This window comes from Sitodiplosis mosellana, unplaced genomic scaffold, assembly GCF_009176505.1.
Source record: "Sitodiplosis mosellana isolate CC-2019 unplaced genomic scaffold, AAFC_SMos_1.0 Smas_scaffold_6166, whole genome shotgun sequence".
Lineage (NCBI taxonomy): Eukaryota > Metazoa > Arthropoda > Insecta > Diptera > Cecidomyiidae > Sitodiplosis > Sitodiplosis mosellana.
In genome coordinates, this window is record NW_022601407.1 from 2,673,832 (window position 1) to 2,697,218 (window position 23,387).

The 23,387-nt window shown below is 35.6% G+C and overlaps 1 protein-coding gene across 7 annotated transcripts in view; it reads left to right on the forward strand.

The window, feature by feature from the left end:
* Positions 1-23,387, forward strand: part of LOC129575307 (protein kinase C, brain isozyme) — a 93,250-nt gene that overhangs the window by 22,700 nt on the left and 47,163 nt on the right. For all 7 annotated transcript variants that reach the window (XM_055458613.1, XM_055458615.1, XM_055458611.1 and 4 more), the window contains 2 exons: positions 20,517-20,548; positions 20,699-20,781. In XM_055458613.1, coding sequence (XP_055314588.1) covers positions 20,517-20,548; positions 20,699-20,781 — 115 coding nt within the window. The remainder of the gene's footprint in view (positions 1-20,516; positions 20,549-20,698; positions 20,782-23,387) is intronic.

Below are 23,387 nucleotides of genomic sequence, written 5' to 3' on the forward strand. Positions count from 1 at the left end.
TTTGCTTGTGACACTGTGTGACTTCCATTGAATCAATAGCCCAATCATCTATATAATGGATAAAATGAAGAGAACGAGAGCGAGCGAGCGGGAGTGTGAGCAAGAGAGAAGAGAGTTACCGCGTTATGAAACATGTAATCACAATTGTCAACTATTCAAGCGAGAAATTTCGGATGTCGTTTTATCTGTCAGATTTTATTCAATATGATCAATAGACAGATAAATTTTTTTACGGCATTTGCCACCAGCAATAACAACAACCATCAATATGATATGACACGAGCAACAACGAAAACGAGAAAAAAAAACTTTTTGTTGCCAACATACGAAATCATTAAAGCAGTCGCTCTGGGCAAACTAACTGCTGCACATTTTTCATATCGATTTTTTTGGGGAGGGGGGACTCCTCTATTTACCTTATTCATTAACAACCTATCCATGTACGGTACACGGTAAAAGCGACGAGAACAATTATATTCTATAGCAAATTGGCAAACATTCAACTGAGAACACCCGTTCTTCCAATGCTTCGACTGCAAAGCAAAATTAAATGAGATAAAGTTTGGTAATGGGATATTTTCGATGTGGGCAAATAATCAATTGCCACATTCATTAAAACTGCCGATCGTGAAGATTGAGTTCAAAAGAATGGTTCTTTAGAACTATATCGTCGTTTCAATGATTTATTTTCCTCGGCTCTCTCTTCTGCTTATTATATATTTATAGAATGTGAGCAAAATTCGCATCTAAACGAAGCTTCAATGTTGAAAAATGGAATATTTCGAATTCGACATTTTTGCATTCTTCGTTCATTCTTTTCTTCATCTTTCCATTTTCACTACACAAATAAAAATTCTCATAAGTTCGAACATTGAAACGTTCAAACGATGAATACTAGTATATATCCCGTAGTCATGTTCAATGATTTTCATTTTATGTGACAACTTAAATAATAATGCGTTCAATTCAAAGTGTCATTGTATACATGTCATTTGATTATCTTAACCCTCAACTGCATGAATTTTTCCTAGGACTGGGAGTACTGGTATTTGGTTGATTTTTGGCCATAGATAACGAAAAAAATATTCATAATCCTAGATTTCCCATGGTTTAGTCAGGAAATGCGATAGAAATAAGTCAGAGAACAATGAAATCCATTGTTTAAAAGTGTCAAAAATATGTCTAATTTGGAAACCGAATAATTTATTTTGTCAAATTTTCGTTTTCGTGCACATTTTTGTTCATAACTCACCAATCGTACGACATAGACAAATGACGCCAAAGACAAAAATAAAGAAAAAACATTGACAAATAAAAATTCCCCTTGAAGCAATGTCATCCGCCGTACGATTCACATTATACAGGTGTTTAAATGATGCCCGCCAAAAGGCGGGCTTATGCAGTTGAGGGTTAAGTAGTTCCGGTCAATCCAAATGTTTGAGTGTTTCATACCCTACGATGAAGTTTGTATTTGTTTGATCTCCGAACCGAATGAGACGATAATTGACCGAGTTGTGTTCATTGCCGTGGCAAAAGTTTCTTTTGCACACGATTTCCTTATCAGGTTTACTGTCAGTGCATCGCATAAAACTAAAAAGTTTCTTAATTGTCGTTGGTTTTCCTTTAAATATGATTACCATGACAGCATTCTCCCCCTTTGACATCGCTGTATGAGCAAACTACGCTGCAAAAACTGTTCCACCATTCAAATATTTCACATTGAAATTGACATTCATATTTAATATTGAGTCAATATTGTGTGGTTCATACTGCTCATTTCAACTTTTGCCCATATTTCTTTCGGTTGAACTCTCTGCCATTGCACTTCGCATACCTGACAAGCTGGTTTATCGTTGTGAACGTTGTCAAAGTTATCAACGTATTATAAATTTGTGCGATGGTAAAATATTGAATGTACCGGAGTTTTCGGTAAATACTTTGAACAATACTTTGGAATAGTTTCAAAACTAAAGTTCGAATCACAATTGAACTGCGTGCATGATTTCGAATTGCATATTTTCCATTATTGATCGTCGTTCACAATGTTACGATCAATCCAAATTTCATGTATTCCATTAATTTTCCGGCAGAAAGCGGCAACGTTCGAAATGGTGACAATCGAAACAATTGCTATCATTTCACACCCTTACCTCAGGCATATTTTCCCAAATATGCTACACGCATATCAAATGTGTACCCCCAAAAAAATGTTTACGTACCTAAAGCAATATGCATGAGCATCGTCATTTTAGCATTTCAAATCAAATCGGCTTATACATTTCAACTGACTTTCCATGAATTTTTATGCGCAATTTTCAAAGTTTTCACAGAGATACACAGACAGAAAGTGGTGGAGTTTTTTTTTAATGGCGACACACACACTCACCGATTGAGAGTGTGAGAGAAACGTAATCACATCTATTGAGAAAATATGCGCTTCACAAATTTGCTGAAATCGATTTAAATCGATTCAAAGGAACAGCGAATAATTTAAAGACCACTTACTTTCAACATTTTGTGATGATGTTTATAAAGGTGCCTCTTTGAGGATGCCGACAACGCTATCATACAAATATCCAGCTTTCGGCAATAATTGAACAACAATTGACAATACACAATTGTGTGCTCTGTAAATGGATTTCCGATAGTAGTTTTCTCATTGTGACAATCAGAATTGTGGAAATTAATTTCATCGCACGACGCGCGCGCGCGTCTTGCTGCTTGTTGATACAGATATACTCTTTTTTTATCTGATAAAGTGACACGTGCAATAAATCAAATCGAGCAGAACGCAGACTGTTATATCTCTCTGCCGTATTCGAAATACACTCATGATCTAATTAATCAAAATCTATTTTGAATATTGTCATACTGTCAAAATGAAAATGTACGCTCGAAGTCGGTTTTTGATGTGCTTTTGATCCTCCCAGACTGCATAATGCACATATATATATATATATATATATATATATATATATATATATATATATACATATATATATGAATAAATATAGAGTATAATGGAAAGTTGAACGTGTTAATTGAAATTTAGCATCCGAATATAGATATTTTGAACAAATGCTTAGCACTTTTCTTCCAAATTTTGTCAAAACAAAGACCATTTGCGTCATATTGGCTCATTTATTTTAAGAAAAGTTTCAAAATATCATCAAGAACGAGTCAAAGGAAAATATTCTATTATATTTCGATATTTCATTAGAAGTCCACCTATTTTTCAATATTCTTCAACATCACAATCCATTCAAAATGTGAATAGAAAAAAATCGAAAGTTAAAACTAGTGTTTATCCAATGTCTGGATTCATTTTCGTACAGAATTTCAACACTCAAAGTGAATTTCATCATTCAAAGTGAATTTCATCATTTTTGCCCAGTGAAAGGGTTTTGTGCAGCTGTCCTTTTTCTCAAAAGGATTATGTTTCGGCAATAATTTACTGGCAATTTTTCTTGCATGTCTAGCTTTTTTTTTCTTAAAATTTCCGTCGATATTTTGTAAAAATGAATACTTGTGTGAATTGTTTTGTGCGAAAATGCATGAGTTTTTTGTGCGAGCAAAGCATCAGCCGTGCCATTCACGTACTTGGCACGTTTGGTCTCAATACATGTGAAGATGTTCTAATTGTGAATAATGGCAGCCAATGTAGCTGCTTCACTGGAATTTCATCGATAGAAACGATTTTCCTGCAAATAGTCAATTGATTTGAATAGTGCCCTTTCGGCTGGCAAACATCAAAGAAAACGTGCTCGACCTTTTTTCTCCTAAAATGGTTTCATTATGAATTCCAATGAGCCCTCTCGACATTTTCGTTTTTAGCACTACATGAAATGTAGAGCTACTAATCTGCTTTTTTTTCTTAATACTTTTTGAGTGATGAAACAAATTATGGTGAATTTGAATTTAATGCTCATATTTTTTATTTAATTTAAAACAGTGGCAGTAACGACAAATAAGTGCACAATATCTCGAAGTGCCAATCAAATTTTTATTATCAAATGTTGTTTAAAAATTACATTAATTTTTCGTATAATATTTTCTGAGTCTTGACCAGAATTAAAGTTTATTTAATTTAAACCAAAGGCAGTATATTTCAAAAAAGAAATAAAACCAAGGTCTTGTCATTCATTTTGCAAATAAATATATTACTTCAAAATTACTTTGATGAAATACATTTCATGTAGTGCGCCAAAAAATAGTTTGTTGTGAAACAACAAAATAGATTAATTAATTAAAAACTCAAGAACGTAGAGCGGAGCGAAGCGAAGCTCTGCGGTCTTGTTTCTTTTGCCTTGTTCTTCTGCATTTTGTCAGTTCAACGAAATGGTTCATGACATTCTCGATCACGTTTAAATTTAATTGCAATCGTTATGACTTTATCCAATCGGTTTTTTTTTCTCTCTCTCGCTCTCAAGTGGAATCATTTACGACTTCTAAGGCTCTCCGTGAACTTTATAATTTGTCTAACGCGTCTTCTTGCTCACAAGAAAAAACAAACAAACAAACTCGTTAGAATTATATGATTTTCAGACTCTATTATCCAATCATATTGAGATCTCAGACATTGTCACACACTTTAGATGATTAATCACTTGTGTTACTAAGTTGGGGCTTGTACGTAACGAAAATACCAAATCGAATTTATTTGAATCAATTAGTAGCAGTACTGAAGTGTGTATAATGTATAACCACTTGTTAATAACATTAATAGGTTTCGAAACCACGTACGATAAATCGAGAAGTAGAGAGAGAAAAATACACACAGAACTTTAAATAGAAAAACCGGCTTGATACGATCGTTTTTTTTTCTCGCCACAAATCGACTATCGAGTCAGAAATTGCCAAGTTGTTGTAGAGTGATGAATTAATCATTATAACTTCGTAATAAATACCACGTTCTCTGTACATTTTACGAGTCACATGTCATATTTTAATGGAAGTCGCAACTTAATTAAAACTTACAATAAATTGGGTCTTTTTTTCTCTCTCTCTCTCTAAATGATTGTATTTAGAGTTTTCATGGATTTTCGTTCGTCGCCTTCACGCTATTCGAATCGATTCGATTTGATTCAATTCGATTCGACTTGATTTTCAAATCAATAACATTTTCACACATGGCAATTAAACACCAACACATTGATTGTAATAAATTTTTTTCAACAATGTTTTGATAGATTTCCTCCTCTCTCTCTCTCTCTCTCTCTCTCTCTCTCTGTAATCATCATATAGGTAATTTTTTTTAAATTGATAATTAATCAAGTTCGTCGAATGTTTACAACTCATAACAAAATCGGCTGCAATATTGATATTCTCATCGATTCCAATCATTAACGACAACTCACCAATTTGTTTCTTTGCATCAATCGTGTTTTTAGCTTGACCGCAAATTCTTCGTACCCAATCTGGCTATTTTTTTCTAATTAAAATATAATTTTTCAACTTGTTTCTATTTTATTTGTTGTTGTTATTTTTTTTTAATTGAAAAATATTTGAAATCTCTCTATACCTCTCTTCATTTTTCATTTTTCCCCCTCTCTTTCATCTTTTCCTCCCTTTATTTCTTCCATTTATTTAAAAATCAAAGCAATTTTTCTGTCTGCATTTCATTTTAATCAATAATCTTCTAAGCACTCCCCTGGAGCAATCTCATTAAATTTGAATATTCACTCTCCCTCTCTCTCTCGCTTTCGCTACCTCCGTTCGAGTACGAGTCGATTTTGTTGGTTGGTAATTTTCCAGTGGTCGTGAAATTTTTCCCAATAGATTTGCTTGTCCGTTGGATTGTACGCAACCAAATCGAACCTCATTAATTTTTCGTGGCTTTCTTTCAATCTGATTATCGTCGCAGTGCCATTCGGTTTTTTGTTCAAATGTGAAACAAACATTTCCGCAACATCTGGCAAATACGCGGTGCATCCGTCATATCGGCATACCGCCAATGAAATCGACTTATGTGATTGTTCTGTTTCAAGAATTCGATCCATTGTTCATAATGGTCGTCGCTCCAATTGATATCAAGCTCTTGTAGATTGGTAGAAGTGATATTTTCCGGCGGTCCACTGTTAGAATTCATTGTCAATTTAGCTACTGTATCAAAGTGAATGTAACTATTTCCCGTTGTAGAATGCCACAGTGTAAGATTTTCAAGTTTTGACATAAGTTTGCTTATGACTTTCAAAAGTTCTGGTGTCGTTCGATACAAGCTAATGCTGTGAATGTGGAGATTTGTAATAAGAAGATCATCGATCAAACTTGGTGCATAGTCAACACGACGGATGTCAAGAAACACATGTTCCAAATGTGGAAAGAAACAGTGAATATAATCACTGTTTACGTGCCAACTTGTCAACGACAAACGACGCAATACCGGAAATAATTGATTCATTCGAAGGGTTCCATTCCCTCGATTTGGTAGGCTCATTAAAAATGAAACGTGCAAAACTTGCTCGAATGGTCGTGTCATGCAACGAATCCGGTCGTACACTAACGATTTCCAATTCAAACAACGTCTTGTGGCAATAACGGTTTATGTATTGACTTATCACCTCTGCATCACCCGAGTACTTGCGTCGGAATACATCGACTGCCACAGTCGAATTCTGTCGATTGGTTTGGGCCACATTTAAAAGATCGAATTGAGGCTGTGAGAATGAAAATGGGAATACAGGAATAAACATTCTGAAACGAAACACAAAACAGCAAACACGCAAAAGTGAATTATGAATGTTTGAGCAGCAGCGGTGAACCACGAGTATCGGTACGTGTGCGTAAATTCATGATTCGCTTCAACACAGCGCTCATTCAAGATTCACTTTCGAGAATTTTCTTTCTTGGCGGCACTTCAGTAAATATTTTTGTTACTTTGCGCATTTGTATGTTTTCGTTTCATGAGTCAGTTTAAAAAAAAATGTTATTCATTTCCAAACTCACCGTAGTTTTAATTCAATCCAGACAAAATATATTATTTCAAATCATAGACCTTGATTTGCGTTAAACCAGAGTATGTATTTTGTTAGTTTGGAATACCAATAAACAGGAGTATGTTTTTCTGACTTTGGTTGTTGGAAAAGGTGAGTATGTTTGTCCAAATTGTTGAATTAATCCATGTACATTTGGCGGTGCCCGATGATTCGATTGAACTAATTGGTTTTTGAAAAAACAGATTATGCTTGCATAAATGGTTAAAAAAATTTAAGTTCTCTGGACGAAGAATAACAGGGTTGCATAAGCCTCAGCACGTAAACGAGCTCCGCTTATTATACGGCATTGACATGAACGAACAGCATTAGAATGAATGTACATGAGTGAAATGACAACATCACTGAAACCGTAGCGCGTGGAAAATAACACAGAAGAAATGCGACAACAAACAAACATCGCAAAATCACAACGCATCAGACACAGCAGCAAATATTCATAGCACGCTGGTACCGTGTCAGTGGAGACTACCAAAACCAACGCAAATTGGAACAATTGATTTGTATTGTTGACATCATGGAGTCGGTGCCACTGCGTTATGAATATTAAGCCGCTAAGAAAGAAAATTCTCGAAAGTGAATCTTGAATGAGCGCTGTGTTGAAGCGAATCATGGATTTACGCACACGTACCAATACTCGTGGTTCACTGCTGTTGCTCAAACATTCATGATTCACTTTTGCGTGTTTGCTGTTTTGTGTTTCGTTTCAGAATGTTTATTCCTGTATTGCCATTTTCATTCTCACAGCCTCAATTAGTCCAAATGATCGAAAATTAGAAACATGCAATCAAAATTTAGGTCAATGAATTTCGTTCCGGTTCCACTCTTTCGAAGGATTTTGTTACGAAAAAACTCGACAATTGAATTCGTACGCCCCCATCTGGGGTCCTGAAAAAGTCAACATATTGAAATGAGCTTGGAATATTTTGCGCTGACTTGAACCGCCGATTGCGATTGAATATATTGGGAGAAAATCAGAATTTTTGCACAATTCCAAAACTAAAATTTATTTGGAAAATTGGAAATTCCTCCAAAAACTGGAAGTTCCCGTTGAAAGTCAAACAATTGACTTTCATTCAAAATTTGAATGTAAGTAAAAAGCCATATACACTTTGAAAAGTCCAATTTCCAAAATTCAACTTAGTTCGACGGAATACTTTGTTGTTACCAACGTACTTGAGGTGACTTGGCAAATCAAAACCAATATAATAGTTCCAAATTTCATTTTTCCACTTAATTCCGTTGATTGGATTTAAGGAATGAATCGATTTTTCATCGATTTCGACCTATTTTGTCCACTTTTTTCCAATTAACTCAAATCTAATCATTTTGCTATGATTTCGAAAAACAAGTTTGATAAAAAATTCTTCGTTTATTCTTCACGAAGATGTCTCTCTCTCTCTCTCTCTCTCTCTCTCTCTCTCTCTCTCTGTGTGTGTGTGTGTGTGTGTGTATTTGTGTGTGGCTTCAAGTGTGCCACAGCTTACTACGTAATTATGTAATTTGAGCTAAAATTACCCTATAATTTTCGATGTTGTTGATAAAGCTGAGCTAATGAGAGATGAGAGTATATGATTAACAGCAAAAGAAAATATCAAAAATGTTGAAATGCCCCAACAAACTTAATTATCGCAATTTATACAAACATAGTTGATTAGATGCTAATGATCGAAAATAATTTCATTGATAACTATTTCAGCGTATAATAGTTCACTCCCTTTATTCTATTCGAACAGTTTTTATTCTTAGTTCGATGTTTGCATAGCAATTTTATTGCATCAATTTGTCAAAATCATTAGACTAATCAAAATGTTCTGGTTATTCTATATCTGTGTGATTAAGTGAAAGCTATAGGGAAAAAAATCGCAGATCATTAAATGAATGTACATTCAAACGTACATAATCAATAAATATGTTTCCGCCATGGTTGCTATTATCCCGACATTCGCTCAACCTTCTCCGAAATAATCAATGCACAAATCCAAATTAAAATGCATTAGGTTTCAATGAAATCGGTTATTGTTAACATTGATACTCGCTGCACTCCGATGTCATTCTAATTAACCTAAATGGTAAAAGATTCATTCGTACATTATTTCCGAAATGCGATGCAATTAGTTTGACACACTGCAAAAGATCCATCATAAAATGCTCCAGTATATCGAATTTTATTCTGGAAGATATCAATAAAACCAAGTTAACTTATTTGAAGCCTCTCCATGTTAAGCTATTGCAAATTCGAAAATGCTTATTAATATTCGAACAAATTACCTTAGGTAACAGATTAAATGATTATTAGTAACCTAAGATTTTGTGCTCTTAGGCTCCGAATAAAGGCAAAGAAGACGCATTTCAATTCTGCACATAGGTTCTGACATAGTCTGATCTCGTTGATCCTGACCCCCCTGGCAAAATTTGACCCCCAACGATTTTTTTGGACCCATTGCCATTTTCGGACCTTTTTTGTTTTGTTAGTCCTAGAATTGATTTTTTGACCCCCCCTTGAATTTTTGGCTTGACCCCCCCTGAATTTTTTGGTGTCAGAATGTATGATTCTGCAAGTTAGAAAATCGTCAAAATCTCAACGGAACATTTTTTGCTCGATATAAAGGCCGAGTCTTAAGTGTTACTACCCACCCAACTCTGCTGATAAATTGTTTCTTCGTTTTTGTTGCATTCGCACAAATGCAAATCCAACCTCTTAAGGTTTTCATGAAGCTCAATGAAATATGTTTTTATGGTCATATTGTCCAGCAAATAAGCCATCAATTTGAAATGAATGATTGAAATGCGTATATCCACTGGTTTATTCAACTTATTGCACATAATAAGAACCAAATTAATTTTAGACACAAAATTTATAATAAAAAAATGAGATAATTTTCGAAGAAGAGTGGCTACACCAATTCAATGACAATGTCCTTGAGACCTATACAATCAAGAACATTTAAAATCTGTTTCGTTCTCTTCTTCCAAAACAAAGACCTGTTGCATTGTTTGCCCCCGCAATTGCTCATTCATTTTGAAGTGTGTCGCGATAAATCCTCCTCTCTGATTCTATGCATGAGAACGGCTCATTAATTCGGCCTGGTTTTTCATGAATCTAATGATTGAATTACATCTTAAATGTTCGCCTCGGGTGTAAACTATTGACACTTTCACAACATTAATCAAATGTTTCATAGGTGTTTCAAACTGTTCATCAATTACGAATGAGCATTCCATAACAAATCGACTTATGTTTTCGTGCTTTTCAACCAAATCGATCCATTTTACAGTATGATTCCATTCAGCAACACAATGTGATGCCCTTGCAGATGTGAAAATGTGATGTTTTTCGGTGACCAAAAGTCTTTTATGCTGAACATATTCACACTGATTCAAAATGGATTGACTCATCCGCAACAAAGTACCAAAGCTTTAGGTTTTCAAGTGACAGCAAAGCTGTTTTAACAATATTCAAAAATGCCATTGTTGTCGTTCCCAAACTAAGGCTACGAATGTACGGATTTGGTGCGAGAAAATCTTTGATGGGACTCCGGTCAAATTCGAGCGGTGCTTTGTTTACATGGAAGTGCTACAAGTGCGAAAAATGGCAATTTATATTGTCATTTTGTACATAGTAAAAGTTCCGTGTTAAACGACGCAACGCCGGAAATAATTCATTCATTTGAAGTGTTTCATTTTCCCGAAGCGACCAGAGTGTGGTCAGATTTATCTGTACAACGTTTTTAAATGGCTTTGTCATGCTGAATATTGGACTCTTATCCACTAGTTGAAAATAGAATACAACCAATGACTCGTGACAATATTGATGGATCGGTCAATCTCTGCTGAGTGTATATGTATTATTACGGTGATAGAAGATTTTAAGCTTTCAAATGACATGCCCAAAATGTTGTAACAATTGTAACGCAAAGTCATAGTGGAAAATGTTGAGATGGTTTTCAATGAAACCATATGGTGGCCTCTTTTGCATATCGTCCCTTTCAATCACATCAATTAAAATTTTTTCAACGGCAAACCAACGTCAAAACTCATCAACGGACAAATGGGATAATTTCTCACTTAATTGCCTCACATTAATTAGATCAAGAAAATCCAATCGATCGACAATCAGGTCGATACAATCTACATTTAAGTCGGTCAAAAACTAACATATACATAAAAAAAATCGCTTTAAATCGCATTCCGATAATACTATTTTCACAATTTTTGTGATTGAGTTTTACTTGACAGCAAATACAAAACTGATTACTCATCGAAACGATAATAGAAATCCATTTCAATTCCGATGATGATGTTGAAGAAGAAGATGATGATGATGACATAATCTAATCTGTTTGGTTGTGTTGTCAAGATTTCTTTGCAAGGTGTGATAATACCACTTTCGTGTCGATTTGGTCGTATAAATTGATTTCAAAAATATTTTCTTTGCTTTTGATTAAGACACGGTGGGTAGGCCTCAAGTGAATTTGTTCGGTGAAAATGATGTTTACATTGATGACTTTTCGTTGTCTTAATCAATCACATTTCACTGAGTGAAGTTAAACGGAAATATGTGTTTGATTTGTCACACGTATTTTGGCATCGCAATAATGTCTCATGTTACGAGTAACCATTTTTCGGCGAACAAAATCAAATAACTGTTTCTTCTTAATAAAAGATGTGGAAATAATGATGGAAAACAAGCAACCGTAGCAACAGTAGCAACAGCATCATCATCATCATCATCAGCAGCAGCAGCAGCAGCAGTAGTAGCATGAAACTCGACCGAAAATAGAAATATTCACCACACTCATTCTGAATACAATACGCTTCTGATTGGATTCATTATGTGTGCTTGTTCCTTGGTCAATGGCCAAATAATGGGTAGCTTTATGAAAACACGTAGTTCTCTTGACAGAGGGAGAGATACAGTGAATAACTCAATTTCAAGTGAGTGCAACGTCATCGTCATTCAATGTTTTTTCTTCGGCCAGTCTTATATCACCTGGCATAATGCAAAGATACTAGTGGCAGCAAAAAAATATCTCGAGTCAGCATAGGAGGTGTGTTTTTCCAACACAAGGAGAAAGTATCATGCCCATTGAATGACCTGTCATGAATCAAAGATGTATGAGATACATCTGGGTAGTTTTAGTCTGGCGGCTCTTTTCTGACCGGCCAAGAAAAAAAAGAAGTGAAAAAAAACGACAACGATGATGAGAAAAAAGAAAAAGAAGAAGTCGTTTGATTAGATGTGTTTGAATATGCGTGGGTACGACCTAGGGGCTTCTAACTCCAGACGAATGTTTCATATAAATACGTATAACCACGTATAATTGCCGTATATTTTGTGCATATTTCATATATAACCCGCGTATACGCCATATATTTTAACCATTTCGCATATAAATTTGTATTGGCGAATAGAGATAAAAGCCCCTAGGGTGCGATACACTCTTAAACTCATTTCACATGTGCTTTGATCCAATTCAATGGTTCAAGATCGAACACTATGTAAAATACCAAAGGAAAATGAGTGAGATAAAAATGCGCTCAATCTAATATTTTTTCAGTGTGTTCCCTTTTATTTATCGTGGCGGTGAAGTCTTGCGTGAAGATTGGCAGCCAATGCAAAGATGTTTTTGTTTTTTCTTCTCTTCCTCCAGTTTCATCTCCGTATGTTTACGCTGTTTTGTGTGATGATGTGCGTTTTAAAGGCGCTCAGACAAAGAAGGAAAGGAAAACCTCACACACAACATTAATATTGACGTGATAAATCATTTTACGTATCATTGAAGCCCATTCTTATCAACAATTTTTGCATTCTCTGCCATGGCTGTTTATTTTTTCTTCTTCTTTTTTTATTCTGATGCACAGAAACCATTTCAATTTGCGTTTTGCTCAAATAGCATAGGTTATTGTTATCTTTTGTTCACTTGAATTTTATACGTCCATAAAAGGAAGATCATGCGACACAGACGAAGTAAAAACGAAAATTCTCAATCAAAAGGATGATGATAAATGTGTGGCACTCATACGTTCGGGTCAATTCACGGTTTTCAGATTCTCTCTATCTCTGAGAGAGGGGAAAATAGATGAAAAACTTTTTTTACTCACTCTCTTTTGGTGTCTGGCTCAAGCTTTTATTCTCTTCATCAAACATTCAACAAACGAATCGAAAACTTTGCCATCGAAAGAAAATCATTTCCACACATTTCGTATGAAAATTGAGCCAGTCAAACCAATGAACGAACGAACGAACGAACAAGAGTCGGACATTTCAATTTTATTTTTCAAAGGAATGTTCATCGCGCGACCATTGCATAAAAATGAAAAAAAATGAAAGTACATAATGCTAAATGGAAAGCATTTTTTCGTTCTTTCTGCTCTTGATTTTTTTATGTTTTTTTTTTTGGCTTGTGTATAAAATCGATGTTATTATAACGGAGTCGTGGTGTGGGTAAAAAAGTTATACGATTTAAAATGAGTAGCGCGCCGTCGACAGCGACAACATCAAATAATAAAAACGAGGAAATTAGTGGTTACTGACCAAACGCAATGTATTTTGTATAATGTGGATAAAATTTGGAGCGCCCATTTGTCACTTTGTTAATTTTTTTTTTTCTACAGGCGACCAAATACTTTTCATATTGGACGCGCCTATTCGTTGTCGGCTTATTTCAACGAAAAACTGAACGGAAAAAAAATCACCATGATCACTACAATGAACACACAATCACACAATTTTGAGTGGTTTATCCAACGACTGCTGTGTCAAACCGAATCACTTATTATCACCGGCATCAGTGTTTGGTTGAGATAATATCTTAAGATGAGATAACCAGATAAGATAGATAAGATATTATCTTTTATCTTATCTAGATGAAAAATTCATTTTACGGATTTATCTTATCTTCATCTTTTCTTCATATTTTGCCAATTATCTATTGTCATATTTTAGATAAATTTTAAGATAAACGAAGGCTTAATAAGTAGAACGGGTGGGTTTTGAATGAAAAACATTTGAATTTTACGGAACATTTTGACATTTTTTTTTTACATTTTCGTTCAATTTCTGATTGATATTTTATTCTCAATCGTTTGTTCGACTCATCATTCATCAAAACAAACAGATTATTTCCTTTTCTTTCAATTTTTATGTCTCCAATAATTCAAATTATTGAAAATTTTCAATTTCGGCTTTATGCTTCGAGTTTCATAGACCGTCTTCAATGAATCTGATGTGAGATTTGATATGAATATTCGGCTTGAACAATGTATTCGAAACCACCATGACAATTGAATTTTTGGTGAAGAAAAACTGATTTTTGTATACAAAGTCGAGAAGTTATTTATTTATTTTATTTTATTAAACACCGCCAAGCTCTGGCTGAATATAATGTGGGTTTTGATTGAGGTATGGCAGGAAAAGAGTGCAAGACTGTTACATATTTAAAATAATAAACAATTAGTAGCAATATGTTTCGATAACTATCCTGGCTCTTTTCGTAAATTATGCGGTAATCACAATAGTAGGAACATGAAAACGAAAACAGTCATGCAACCAAGATATTATGAAATTATAAATTTGTTGTTTTGAAACTTATGACCTTAAAATCTATTTGATTCACTTTATTCAGCCTAGAATCGTTTCAAACTCTCCGGAGCGAAACGTGAATTGACAGCCAATTGTCGATTTATTCAAATTAATACAAATGTTCAGTGCAAAATTCTGTTATAAAAAAAAACTAATGTCATAGCCTTCAATAGGCTTTTATCTGACTAGAAGATCAGATAAAGATAAGATAATCTTATCTTTTTCAACAAAAGATAGATAATTATCTCGATAAAATTGAATAAAAAGATATTATCTCAAAATTATCTAGATAAATTTCATTTATCTCAACCAAACACTGACCGGCATTGACAACATATAGCGTATTTATGTGGTTTCTCGCTAATTTTGTGGAATGTATTGAATCTATACTATAGATGTATTCATATGTTGCTTGTGTGATGATGCGCTCATTTTCATATATCACATGTGCTGTGCTGCGTATTGGATTCGGGTTAAGGTAGAATGTATTCATTGCCTTTAAGATTCGTCAAATCGGTGTGTCGATTCTGCGACACGATGTGAAACGATCGGAATCACGCGCCAACCATATAGTTTATGCGAGTCTCACATTTTGGCTCAGCGAAATGTGGTATTTGTCTTAGACTGCCATAGAGAACTGTTACGTGCGCGTTTCCACCTGTAATAAATTATATAATAAGTTTATAAGCAATCACTTAAATTGGTAATCTAAAAAAGAAAATCGAAATTCGATATTGTAAATAGCCTGCTGCTACTTGCCAAATGTGAAACTATACATGCACACACAAACACACTCGCATTCACGGATTTCGGGTCGTAAAGCAGCGAAATCAATATAGCACGGTAAATATAAACATTTATGCCTAAAAATAGTGGGAATTGTGTGCTGTACGCACTCGAGACATATAGGGGTTGCAGAAGAACAAAAGCTCGAACGAATGAGCGAGCGAGAGAACGCTTTCTTGTACCGATATCACTATATTTGGTGAGCTTCCATGCCAGAGTCATTATGGAAATGCAAACAAAAAGTTTCTTGTATCAGTTACGGCTATTAGACGTCGTTCGTTGGTTTGTTCGTTGTCTGCCGTTCTCTTGACTCCGTTCGCTCGCTCGTTCGTTCGTTCAAATGGATGGACTACAAAATCAACAGGGGAAATCGCATACATAATCATTTCATACCTATAACCATATCTCCCTCACGTTGAGCTCACTCACTCTGACGCTTAGTTTTGCTCTTCGCACAGCCATTTGGCTTTATGAATAATTTGGTATTTGGCTACTTTTGTGCTCCACATGAAAGCTTTAGCCCGTTGCGATTGAACGGAAGTGCGTATGTACTATTTTTTGTTGAAGTTATTGTTGTTGTTCTTGTTGTTCTATGGCATACGTACACGGGTGTTTACCTTTTTCCATATCAAATACGGGTCAGACGATGCTTACCGACCAAATTTTGAGTTGGTTAATTACTCAATAGTGGTTATGTGCATGTTGTTGCTTGGAAGTGTATGGTGGTTACTCGTACCAAAAAATCCCACTAGCAACAGTAGCAACAACATTCATCATTTTAACATACCCGTTCTACCGTTCGCATGTGATATTTATCATGACTCGAACACAAGAACTTGCTCGTTCGCTTTTTTCGTCCTGTGTACCATACACGTACAGGGTGGCCAACTCAAATATTCGGCCTTGAAATGCCGTACTGTTCCATCATCAAAATCCCAACGGTGCAAATGGAACCGATGCCACATTCTCAAACATTAATTTCCGGATACAGATTTCCAGCACCTGTTTTTTTTTCTTCAGTCATTCAGTCACTCACACTACCCGCTATCGTTTTTATACATTATGAAACATGTTGCTTGATCATACACACTTCGAATGGAACGTTGTTTCCTGATTACACGCATTTCGTCAATGTGTGACCCTATGTGCATGTGTGTTTGTGTGTGTAGTGAATTCCGTGCCATAATCGACGACGCCATTTAAACGATTTCCATTGTCAGGGCGTGATACCGTGGTTAAAAGCAAAGTAAAATAGCATAAGCCATTTGAACGGAAGCATAAATCGATTTTAAGAGCTACTGAAACTTAAGTTTCGGTCGAGCCGACAAACATAACACATATGAACGTGTGAGAATAAAAGCCTGACGCTAGCAGGTTTTTCGCAAAAGCGGGATAACCATCAGTTGCAAGCAAAAGAGACATTTCAAAAGGTTACACGCAAACGGAACATTTTATTTTGTCGCATTTTGAATTTTAAAGCCGTGATTACAACAACAATATACTTCTCTCTTGCGTGCAACCTTTTGAAATGTCTCTTTTGCGTGCAACTGATTTTTATCCCGCTTTTGCGAAAAACCTGGTAGCGTCAGTCTTTTATTCTCACGCGTTCATATATGAAAAAAGATTAATCAAAATAAGCCCTGACACATACGAATCGCTACATTTTTTGTTCTTGCTCTTTCGACATTCTCTCTTATCACTAAAAAGAGTGTCACATTTTTTTGAGCAGACAGTAGTGGGGGCGGGCCTGGGAGCTGCTTTCCAACTTTCCAAACGATGAAGCAATCAAAAAGTTAAAAGTTCAAGTGTTAAAATGCCATGTACATGCCGAAAGTTTCGAGTGTACGCTTTTTATTGAACTACGCAAACAATTACATACCCGTAAAACTCTCTCGGTTGCTCTCTTGGTACGAGCGAGAAAGAGAGACAGAGAGAGAGAGAGAGAGAGAGAGATGGAGCAGAAAAAGGAAAAACTGGAAAAACAGAACGCGAATGAACGTATGAGTGCCGTATCATGTTAGGTATCCCATGTGGCAAAAAAAATGTGAGTCATTTTTATTTGAAATTTTCTCGAGGCTGCGTGTTTTTTTCGTTCAAATTCATATTTTCAGACTACAGTTAGTTAGCCACAGGTGGCTAACTAGATCGTTCACTATCCGATAATAACCTACATTACAAAGTAATTCAATTAAAAATTGAGTCATCTTAATGCAAGGCAGTAGTCTCCAGTGTAGTCGACTACGTTCAATCTGTACATTTAAAATGCTTCGACGTGTCGAAACTCATCGTTGGACACAACGGATGCGATGAAGTGCCATGGCACTTGGCAGCTTCATTGTCAGTTGACTATTTCTATCTAGGTATTTAGAACGCCCGACAGCATAGCTTCTTTTTTTACACAAGGGATGATAGAGGATCGCACACGTGTATAACGAATATATGGATTTTGGCCGTGTAATTGGATATCTGGTTGAAAATTAATGCGAATTTCGGTTGGTTGGTTGGTTGGTTGGTTGTGCGTGCGTGCTTACGCCGCATATTCACATCTCGCCACTAAATTGTTTCTTTCGGTATTATTCGGGGCATGCAGTGTGTATGTTTAGAGACGAAGGCATGGAGCGGCAGAGGGCGAGATTGGCAGAGAGAGAGAGAGAGTGAGAGCGCACATTTGTCGACATAGTCGTTATGTTCACAACATTAATTTAAATAACGAAAAATATGCGTCGCATATTCCAACATTGTTTATCTTTCTCATCTGTTTATTTGGATTTACGGATGAACTCGATGTTCAGTCTCGTTCTTCTCTTTTTTGCTGGTTTTCCATCCAATGTTACATGTTTCTATTACTTATTCGCTCTTTTTCAATTTTGGTTGCTCTCTCGTTTGTTTCGTCTACTCTTTCTTCTTCGTTATCGCTGTGCCCTCGAACTTTTTCGCCCCATTTCACTCTCGCCACCTGTCTGTCGCTCGTTCTGTGTTTTCCTGCTTTCACATTTTTAAAAACGATGCGATTGAATTGAATGAATCCTCTTCGTAATGATTTTGTCAAAACCACAATTCAATATTAATAACAATTAATTGCGTTGCACCGTACCGTGTTCAACCCAAAGCCTCAACCAAAATACTGTTGTCTCACGCTTCGCTGCCTCATCATCAATTAAAACAGGGTTTCCATTGAATTTCCATTAATTTCAATTATTATTGTTTTCATTGTTGGAAAAAAAAGGGCACCATTATTACCACCACCACCATAAACCGTGCGCAGTGAATACGTACATGATAGATGCGCTTAATTCCCGATTTAATTTATTTGATTCTCATGTCATGTGTACGTGTGTCATGTATGTGTGTGTGTGTGTGTGTTCCGGTGACTGTGTCAAGCGCGAGTCATTTAGTTTCAAGATGCCGCCGCTAATTGCATGGAGATTTAAGGCCGTAAATTGAATTGGTACACTTGTTTACGCTTATTTCACGATAAATTTACCGTACGTGCGCGATGCTTGAGCCAAATGATGTGTTTTTTTAAACGCAGCCCAGTGTTTATTACCATTTATTTTCGTTCGTATATTTGATGCGTATCGAATACGCCCGACACTCAAGCACATCTCATGTGATCGAGCTAATAGAAAATAGAGCTTGTTATTGCTTGCAGATCTGCAAGGTGTTTACTGGTTTTTTTCCTCTCTATCGACAGCCCCAAGATGATTGTTGTGCAATCAATGATTCTGTTCGCATTTGTTGTTACTGTTGTTATACTTATTGTTGTTTGATTTTCCAATCTAAACATCCGTGTTGTAATTTATGACGTTGAACCTTGGTCATTCACAGTGTGAAGAGAGCGGAGAGTCCTTTGTAATAGATTGACCTTTGTAATAATTTCGAGATGTGTTTCAACTTTAAAAACATCAACAATATAATGGCGTCGCATCTTTTGCTCGCTCGAGTCGAAAAGCTTTGATGTCGTCGACGTCGTACGTCGTCGTCGGGGTAAAGAGGAATGTGAAAGTTGCTGCAAAAACAAAAATTTCACTGCTCCAAATAAAATGGAAACGCTTTCGTTTCTTCTTCTCATTAACGTGGAACAAAGAGCATATATACACGCAACTCAATTAAAAATATAAAATTAAACCATTTTCGGACATTTACGCAAAATGAATGCTTCAGGTTGTGTGTGTGTGTGTGTGTGTGAAAAGTTCTTGAAATAAAAAAGCGGAAGAGAGTAAGGAGAGAGAGAGAGAGATAGAGTCCATGCGAACCATCAAGTGGTTCGGTTTTCTGGCTTTGAACTTTGTTTTGACTTTAATAATATCAACCACTTTCTTTCGGCATGGGAACATTTTCACGATGCTTTTTGATTTCGTGTCGTTGTCTTCAGTCGATTTGGTTGGAACAAAACCATGTCAATACCAATGAACATGGAATCTACACGGTGAAACAACACATTAAAAATGGCTACTGATCGGCGGGAAGCATTTTTTTTTCGGTGCAACTCGAAAAATCATTGAATGTGTTGCTATTTTTCTGTTTGAAATTTTTGGTGAAAAACAAAACAAGAACAAGAAAATAACGAAAGAGAAAAGAAAAAAGCCTCAACGAGAGCTGTTTGAAGAAAAGAAAAAGTTTCTCTTTTTATTCGGTTAAGTTTTTTTACATTTTTCATTTCATATTTATATTTGATTATAAAAAAAAATGATCGGTTTACATGTTACAATCAACGTCATGCTCTCCCATTCTCTACACCGTGACAGATGAATTCGGCCGAATTTTTCAATTTAATCCATGATCGGCTATGATTGACAGCACTCAAAATCGATCATTCACATTGTATAAAAGTTAAATGAAAAGTAAACAGTGAATGCAAAGAACAAAGGACGAGAGAGCAAAGAACGAACAGAAAAAAAATGTGTAACAAATGTAAACAATGTTTCCATTGTGTACTATGACAATATAGGCGATTCATTTAGTTTCCGTTAACGGTGCCGGAGGGGTTACCGAGTTAACGAAAAAAAAGCTCTATCTCTCTCTCTCTCACAATAAATTTAATTTTAAGTAAATACCGTTTTTTTCTGCTGTATCCCTTAAACTAATATTGATACTTTCTGTCTACTTTTTTGGGTCGCTTTTTATCCGCGTGGAAAATGTTGTGCCTAAAGGGGGTTTGGAAAGCAAGGATTCCAATGTCAAAGTGAGTAACAATACTGAGCATAAGTTTCAATATATTATCCGAAGAATCTGGTGTTATTCATCGCAGTAAAAATGCAATCAAATGTAAACTGTCTTATTTATGCGGAGCTCAATTTCATAAATATTCTCACTATTTTCTCTCTCGTTCCAGTTTGTTCGTTCGTTGTACATAAGCGATGCCATGAGTATGTAACATTTAAATGTCCAGGTGCTGATAAAGGAGCCGATTCCGATGTAAGTATATCATGTACAATATACACACATTCTAGCGATTATCATTTTGGTTGATTTTCATCTCTTTCTGCCCCCTCGATCTTCCCAAACAAATAAAATGACACAAAACATACATAAATACATTTATTATGCATCAATATGACCTTTAGATGAATATCCGTTATACATATAAATATACCGAAGTGCGATTCCGTTTTTGTAGATGTACATTTACCCGAATAAGAATCAAAAAGGACCGGAGAGAATAACCATAACCATACTATTTAAATAATAATAATCATGATGTGTTTGCCATCAAATGTGTATGAACAACGCCCAAGTTTTCCTTAATTTTATCTTTATTTGAAATTTATGAGCTATACACCGGTTCATAACCGTATCTAAATGAACATACACACTGGCAGAAACACCCATTTTAACTGGCAAAAACATTATTTTGTTCATTTGAACAAAGTAATATTGTATTGCTATGAAATTGTCGTACGGTAACAAATGCAAAAATAAATTGTTCGAAACATTCGTGCAATGCAAAATATAAACAAACAGCCGCCATCGCCGCTGTCATCATAGTCGCTGCCTGCCGAAGCTGTGTACGTGTGTATGTTTTACTTTTATCGAATTAAATTTGCACATTCTTTTCGGGTGGATTTCCATAAAACGCAACGAAAACGTTGATTCGAAATGATTCGATTAGTGTGCCAGAAAGAGAGAGAGAGAGAGACACACACAGAGAGAGATGTGACAACATTTTGATCTAGTTACAGCCGATGAAATTGTCACTAATCAAATTATAAAATAACATATTCTTCATGCGCTGAGAATTTTCCTTCGAGAAGAAAAAAAGACAGCTTTTCGAAAATTAATCTTGAAGTTTGCGCGCATCATTCGATGAAATTCCCACATCTCTCTCTCTCTCTCTCTCTCTCTCTCTCTCTCTCTCTCACTCTCTCACTCGAATACCTCCTGCACATTGTTTCCAAAAGAAAAACCATTTACTCGCACGAAAGCATCTCCATACATACACAACACACACACACACAGTTGCTGCGTTTAAAATTCAATCGAAAGTTACGACATTCAAATGTGCTGTATAATATTCCAGTAGAAAATTATTGCGTGACTTTGGAAACAATGTGGGATAGAAGATCGAATCTTCGGTGTTTGTTTTCGTTTTTTCGTTTTTCGCTTATTTCGGATGTCGGCGCGCACAACACAACTAGGTCAAGTCAAGTTGATTCATTTTCGGTATTTGGCTCGCTCTGAATAATTCTGGAATTAAAAATCAAATGAGCGGATCGTAATGAATTTGGACCATTTCGTCATTGCTCTTTGCATTACATTCACATTGGTTTCGTTCGTTCCTCTCATTCTCGTTGTTTATATACACGGTACATATCATTTGACATTGATGATTGTGTCGGTTTCGCTTCTTTGTTTTATCGGTATATTCACATTGTTCAAGCCAAAAACGCTTGATTTTCGTTAGATTATAATACACGGTGTTTGTGTCCGAAATATGTATACAATGTGTTGCGTTCAGTTGGCAGTCGGACCCGAGACATGACTTATTTGTTTGCGCTCCATATGGTTTTATTGCGTTTATGCACTCACTAAAACCGCAATGTCCTTTTTTCTCTCTTCGGTTGGGGACTGTAACAATAATTGAGTGTCAGCATGATTTTTCATTGCGTGTCATTCGTGTGTATCGGCTACTGTTTTATTTAGTCGACGTCTTCTTCGGCCTCGTCTTTGCTTCGCCAAAAATGATGATGATGATGATTGTGTTGTAGTAGTGTTTTGAAACGGTACGGATATCCGTTGTCCGACATATATTTTTGTTTTGTTTTTGTTTCCACTGATTTGGGAATCACCAACAAGGCGACAACCATTTGTTTTTCCGTTTTTATGGGCATCTCTTACACTTCGTGAATGCAATTCGATTTAGAACAAAACACTGGCACGTTGAACATTATTACGGACACTTCGCTTGGCTTCTCTATTTTTGACGAATGATCATCTAGCGTTTGCACTTTTTTCGGTTACTTTTTGTAAATCGGCGGATTCTTTGGGGAATATTGTGCTGAAGTCACCGTTTTAAGTTCGATTTTGTAGCAATGCGACGATGGAATTTCCGGCTCACTGTCGAATTCATGACGGAAATATATACATTTTGCAATCACATTTACTCTTCCATTGTTTCACGAAAACTCACACAGAAAAAAAGTGACACGTAAATGCGTGAATGTGAGTTTCAGTGTTACTTTTTGTTTTACTTTCGCAGTGAGTTTAAATAGAAAACATTCGATTTTTGTTTCTTTTGAATTCAGCTTTTTCCAAAGCTTTTTTTTCTGTTTTCCTTTTTTTTCACTTTCGCATTTTTTATTCATGATGAACCACATTTTATTTTCAGTTGAACAAAAGTTTGAACATACATTTTCAGTTTTTGGTTTTCTCTCTATTTATCAGATTTTTTCATTTGCACTAGTATATTTGCACTTTTTATGCTTCATTGTTTTCACTTTTTGTCTGCTCTTTTCAATTCTTCCTTTTTTTCCCGACTTCTTTTGAATTTTATCCCAATTTAGCCGTTTTCCATCCCCTTTTTT